The sequence below is a fragment of the Galeopterus variegatus genome, unplaced genomic scaffold (genome assembly GCF_000696425.1).
Source record: "Galeopterus variegatus unplaced genomic scaffold, G_variegatus-3.0.2 Scaffold786, whole genome shotgun sequence".
In the NCBI taxonomy this organism is placed as follows: Eukaryota; Metazoa; Chordata; class Mammalia; order Dermoptera; family Cynocephalidae; genus Galeopterus; species Galeopterus variegatus.
Window position 1 is genome coordinate 504,490 of NW_007726897.1, and position 5,983 is coordinate 510,472.

The window sequence follows — 5,983 nt, forward strand, 5'->3', positions numbered from 1 at the left end:
TCTCTTTTTTTGTATACATATTTTTTTCCTGATCCTTTTGGAAGTGACTTGCAAGCAAGATGCTCCTTTATTTCTATACCTCTGAATATTTCAAAAACATGGACATTCTCTTACATCACTATAGTACAGTTATCAAAATCAGGAAATTAACATTGATACAATACTATAAGCTAGTCTATATACTAGCTTATATATTTATATATTGCAGATTGTTGCAATAATGTCCTTTATAGGAAATGAAAAATCCCAGATCCATAGTTGCATTCAGTTGTCAGAGGTCTCTTTAGTCTCCTTTAATCTGGAACATTTCCTCAGTTTTTCCTCAACTTCCATGACGTTGGCATTAGAACATTTGACCACCCTCAACTTTTTTTTGTAATAACTTTTTTGTGATATAATTCATACACCATGCAATTCACCCATTTGAAGTGTGTAAGTCAATGGTTTTTAGTTTGTTCACATAGTTGTATGATCATCACAGAAATCAATTTTAGAACAGTTTCATCACTCCAAAAAGAGAGTACTCCTTAGCACTCTCTCCCATTTCTCTCACCACCCATCCATAGGTAATCACCAACCTACATTGTCTCTGTAGATTTTCCTGTTTTGGACAGTTCATGTATGTTACCTTTTTTTGTCTGCCCTCTCTCACCCAGCATAATGTAGCATTCATCAATACTTCGTTCCCTTTTCTGACTTGATAATATTTCATTGTATGAATGTGCTAATTTTATTTATTGGACAGTTCATGTATGTTACCTTTTTTTGTCTGCCCTCTCTCACCCAGCATAATGTAGCATGCATCAATACTTCGTTCCCTTTTCTGACTTGATAATATTTCATTGTATGAATGTGTTAATTTTATTTACCTGTTCATCTGTTGACAAATACTTCTACCTTTTGGCTATTGTCAATAATGCTGCTATGAACATTTATGTACTGTTTTTGTACGGTTATGTACTGTTTTGGTTTTTCTGTGGATGTATGTTTTCCTTTCTCTTGGGTATATATCTAGGATTGATATTGCTGGATTATATGGTAACTCCATTTAACTGTTTGAGAAGCAGCCAAACTATGTTTTAAAGTGGTGGCATCATTTTACCGCTTTTCTAGCAGCAGTGTATAAAGGTTGTAGTTTCTCCACATTCTCATAAACACTTTTTATTATCTGTCTTTTTCATGATAGCCTTCCTAGTGGGTATGAAATAGTATTTTATTGTGGGATTTTTCTTTATAGTGGTAAAATATACATAACTTGAAACTACCATTTTAAACATTTTTAACTGTACAATTCAGTGGCATTGAGTGCATTCACATTGTTGTGCAGTCATCCCCATCATTCATCTCTCTTCATTTTCTCAAACTGAAACTTTATACCTACTAAATAATGGCTCCTCATTTCCCCATTGTGGTTTTGATTTGCATTTCATGGTTGGCTAATGATGTTGAGCATCTATTCATGTGCTTTTCGGCCATTTGTATGTCTTCCTCAGAGAAGTGTCTATTCAGATCCTTTGGCCATTTTTAAGTGGCTTGTCTTTTTATTCTTGACTTGTAAAAATTCTTTGTTTATTCTCGATACAAACCCCTCATCAGAGATATGATTCAAAAAATTTTTCTCCCATTTTCAGTGTTGTCTTATTTTCTTGATGGTGTTCTTTGAAGTGCCAAGAGGTTTGAATTTTGATGATGTCTAGTTTATCTGTTTTTTCTTTTGCTGCTTGTGCTTTGGTGTTACATCTAAGAGACCATTTTCTAATACAGGGTTTGTATAGATTTATGGTTTTTCTTCTAACGGTTTTATAGTTTTAGCTTATCCTCAACTTTTAAACAAACTGCTTCCTTTCCATGTTGTTGTCTGTCCTCTAGGAATACAGCTTCTTAGTCAGTGTGCTCCAAAACTGTATGTGGGGTTCCCTGTGAGCTTTCATATCTCTACTGCTCTAGGAAAGCATTTTTGTTCTGGCTCCATCATTGAATTATCTCATATAATACTCTCCTTTTATTCTTTCTCTTCTATCCTCAACTGATATCTTGGTCATTCACCCACATTCAATGGGAAATTTGACCAACTCTTCCTTATGCTACCCATTGTCTATTTTCTGGGCAATTTGAGTGTCTGTATGTAATGTCTCAACAACACTATGATTTCTCACTTCCTTATATCTCTATTCCGGTGGTCATCATCTTTGTCCTGTTTCAGCAATCTGTTTCTATGACCAGATCTTGGACTTTGCTGTTCTTCAGAAATACTAAATGCTTGTATCTGTACTCTGATTATAATTTCCTATCTTTATTTTCTCCTTTTCCCTCTCTTCTTCCTTCCTTTCTCCCTCCCTCCTTTTTCTTTTCTTTTCTTTTTTTTCTTCATTCTTTCCTTGTCACACCCCCCAGCCACTTTGTTTCTCTTTTTGGCTCTACTTCTTTCCCCTTCTACCTATTCTTTAAGCTCTGTCTTAAGGCATAGTCAGCTTTCTTTCATCTTTCTTTCTGGTCCATCCTATAAATCTCTTAGTTCTATTTCCCCAGCCCTTTGAACCATTCTGGTATATGTTAGATTGGTATATGTTAGATGTTCAATAAATAATGGGTGAATAAACAGTGGATTTAACAAAGTTTGGGTAAATCCATTTATCCACCTGTTTGGCTCCTACACCAGAACTGCTGGGCCTTGAGAAAAATCACAGGTGTACATGGAGTCATTGTTATAAAGTCATAATCTCTAATTTCAACTGGTATCTCAGTACTGTCTGGCAATTTTTATGTGTCCATAGTCATTGCTCTTATTTTCTGTAACAGGTATTTTTAAACATTTACTTTGTTCTTATTTCACAATATGGTTTCTTACTCTTAGCATATGAACGTGCTTCCTAATGCACTGAGAAAAACTGAGGTCAATGGGTGGAAATTTGTTTAGCATCCTCCCTGACTTCTACAAGGGGACTAGCATCTGCTCCCATGCTTTCCTCCTAACATCTTGTTTTGGAAGGAAACTTGATCCTCTTCTCGTTCTGGGCTTGTCTTCCTATCTGTGTTTCAGGTTTTATCTTGTATACCTCCTGAGGGACCTTGGTCTATTAATTATTTCTCCTGTCTTCAATTCCTCTTTCTCTACTTCCTTTCTAACCTCAGCATGTAAATTACAAATAAATAAATAGTTAAATGCACTAACCCAAACCAAAACACATATGAGCATATAGTCAGTATTCTCTAGCTACCAGGAATCCTCTTTCTTCCCTTTCTACCCCGGTTTTTGTTATTTTGGTAAGAGTAGTCTATATTATCTGTCTCCATTTTCTTAGTTATGATTCATTAGTATGAATTTATTGCTTCCCCTAAGTTATTGTTAAATCAAGCATACTCATTTTAGTCTATACGTTATTATCTCTGTAGCAGTTGACACTGTTAGCTACTTTCTCCTCCTTGAGCTTTATTTTCCTGGCTTCTTTGATTACATTCTGTATGGAAGTCACATGGACTCCCTTGATAAAACCGGAACCTAATGGTTCCAAAGTTCCAGGTAGATGAATCTCCAGTTAGGAAGGTTTGTTGGAGACCAAATACCCAACATTCTCTGAGATTTACTTTGCCTTGGCAGTTCTCAGTAGTTATTGCTGCTACTACCATCATGAGTAGTCAGAGGTAGAGTGGAGTTTAAGTATGCTTTCACAAGCTTTTCCTTATTTCCTATAAGGCACTGAGGCGAAAGACATATTTCTAAGAGACTTACCATTGCATTTTAATTACAATCTTTTAAAAAGTTTCTTCTTGTTTTAGTCCCTTTTGTGTTGCTATAACAGAAATACCTGAGACTGGGTAATTTATAAAGAAGAGAGGTTTATTTGGCTTAAGATTCTGGGACAGCTGCGTCTGGCACGGGCCTCTATAGCTGCTTCTATTCAGGGCAGAAAGTGGCAGGGAGCTGGCGGGTATAAGCAGATCACATGGCGAGAGGAAGTAAGAGAGATAGAGAAGGTGTCAGGGTCTTTTTAAGCAATGAGCTCTTGTGGGAACTAATAGAGCCAGAACTCACTCATTAATCCCCCCTCCCCCAGGGAGAGCATTAATCCATTCATGAGGGATCCGCCCCCATGACTCAATCAGTTTCTAACACTGCCACATTGGAGATCAAATTTCCACGTAAGTTTTGGAGGGGACAGTACATCTAAACTCCATCACTTCTTATCTCAGTTGAGTTTATTGCAGCATTGTTGTATAATAATGAACGAATATAAACTCTTTCATCAATAGGGATATGGATGAATGCATTATGGTACATCCATACAGTGGAATACTAGGCAGCTAGTAAAATGAATGAAATAGACTTATATGTACTGATGATGTATAGAAAAAAAAATCAAGGGACAGGTTTATTTTATTGACTTGTGTGTGTGTGTGTGTGTGTGTGTGTATACATATATATATATATCCTCCCCTGTCATTTGTAAGAAAGAAAAAAGCTACAGAACAGATCTATAATAAATGTTTAACACTAGAAAATGTCTTGGTATCTACTTATCAGACTGTTATGAGAGATTTCATCGTAGGAGTAGAGATGGAGGATGGAGGGTGTTATGGGTTGCTTTAACTATTTCCTTTTTATATTTCTATTTTTGAATTTTTTCAGTGATATTTCTTTTGTAATAAAACAATGATAATCTGAGGATTTCTAAAGGAGAATCAACCTTGACCTATTATTCTTACTTGACTTTTTTTCTTTAGCTTTTTGGATCATAATATTACTTTGCTTTTTTCATTTTTTAAAAAAGTTCTAGCCATGCTTACTCAGTCTCTTTAATGGGCTTCTCCTCTTATTGTAATCCTGTTTATGCCTCAAGAGTTACCCTAGGAAGCAAGCATTCCTGGATCACTTGGTCTGATTTTATTACTTTTTCTCTGTGTTCCCATGGTACCCTGGGAAATCTTCCTTAGAACAAGAGCTGTATTTATCTGACTGTATTTAATGGACCTGAGTACAATACTCAGATCGTGGTAGAAATTCATTAAAAGGGTTTTTATATTTAAATAATAAAGCATAGGACTTGGGATAGATCTTAACACCAGCATGTCCTTTTGTGTAGGTTGTCATTTTGTGCAATTTTCTTGAAGCTCTGCGTGAGGAGACATGTTTTAATTAAACTTAAGAATATATCTCAGGATATGTTGAGTTTATATTGATAAGCTGTCCTCACACAACTCCAGGCACTTTATTTAAATGTTGTATGATTTCTTCAGTAATCATTGGAGAACAGGTGAGTGATAATTTCATACTTCACTGTTAACGTAAAACATTAATATAGAATATTTTTATAATATTTCCAAATGCATTAATTAAAGAAAAACTGCACTGATGTGCTTAGAAAATGAGTAACATTTATTCAAGCAGGAGGACAAATGCAAATAAATTTATTGTCTCTGTGTAAATTGCTTGTCTGTTTGTTTTCTAGGTTCAACAAATAGATCGTGTGGTAGAAGTAGTGGAGGAAACAATTAAAGGTAATTGTTAAAAGTGAAATAAGCAGATGTATATATCTTCTCAACTACACTATAAAAATACCACTTAGTTAACGCTTACTGAGTATCTTTGTAAAAGTTACTGTTTTAAGGGGTTTGGTGAGAGATTGATAAAAGAGTCATAAAATATGATTACGTTGTATAATGTTGAATATACTAATTATCCTGATATAAATTTTGTCCTTGGCATATATTTGTTTGGCTTATAAATGAATCAGTTCATATTTTTTTAAATCTTATTTTTATTTTTGTATAAAATGTGTTAAGTTTGAATCTTATATCAGAAGACAGAATTTAATCAATTTTAAAATAAGGAAATATTTTTATTTGCACATTTTATGTCACATAATTAGTTGCAGTTTTCTTTTTTTGTCTTTTTTTGTCTTTTTTTTTTTTTTTCGTGTCCGGCAACGGATTGCAACCCTCAGTGTCGCGCCCATACTGGACCGGGACCAGCAACGGGATCGCA

At 34.8% G+C, this 5,983-nt stretch overlaps 1 protein-coding gene across 1 annotated transcript in view; it reads left to right on the plus strand.

Annotated features, from left to right (window-relative positions):
• Positions 1-5,983, plus strand: part of LOC103590254 (threonylcarbamoyladenosine tRNA methylthiotransferase-like) — a 189,482-nt gene that overhangs the window by 178,242 nt on the left and 5,257 nt on the right. The window contains exon 6 of the mRNA XM_008572455.1: positions 5,448-5,496. Within this exon, the coding sequence (XP_008570677.1) occupies positions 5,448-5,496 (49 nt within the window). The remainder of the gene's footprint in view (positions 1-5,447; positions 5,497-5,983) is intronic.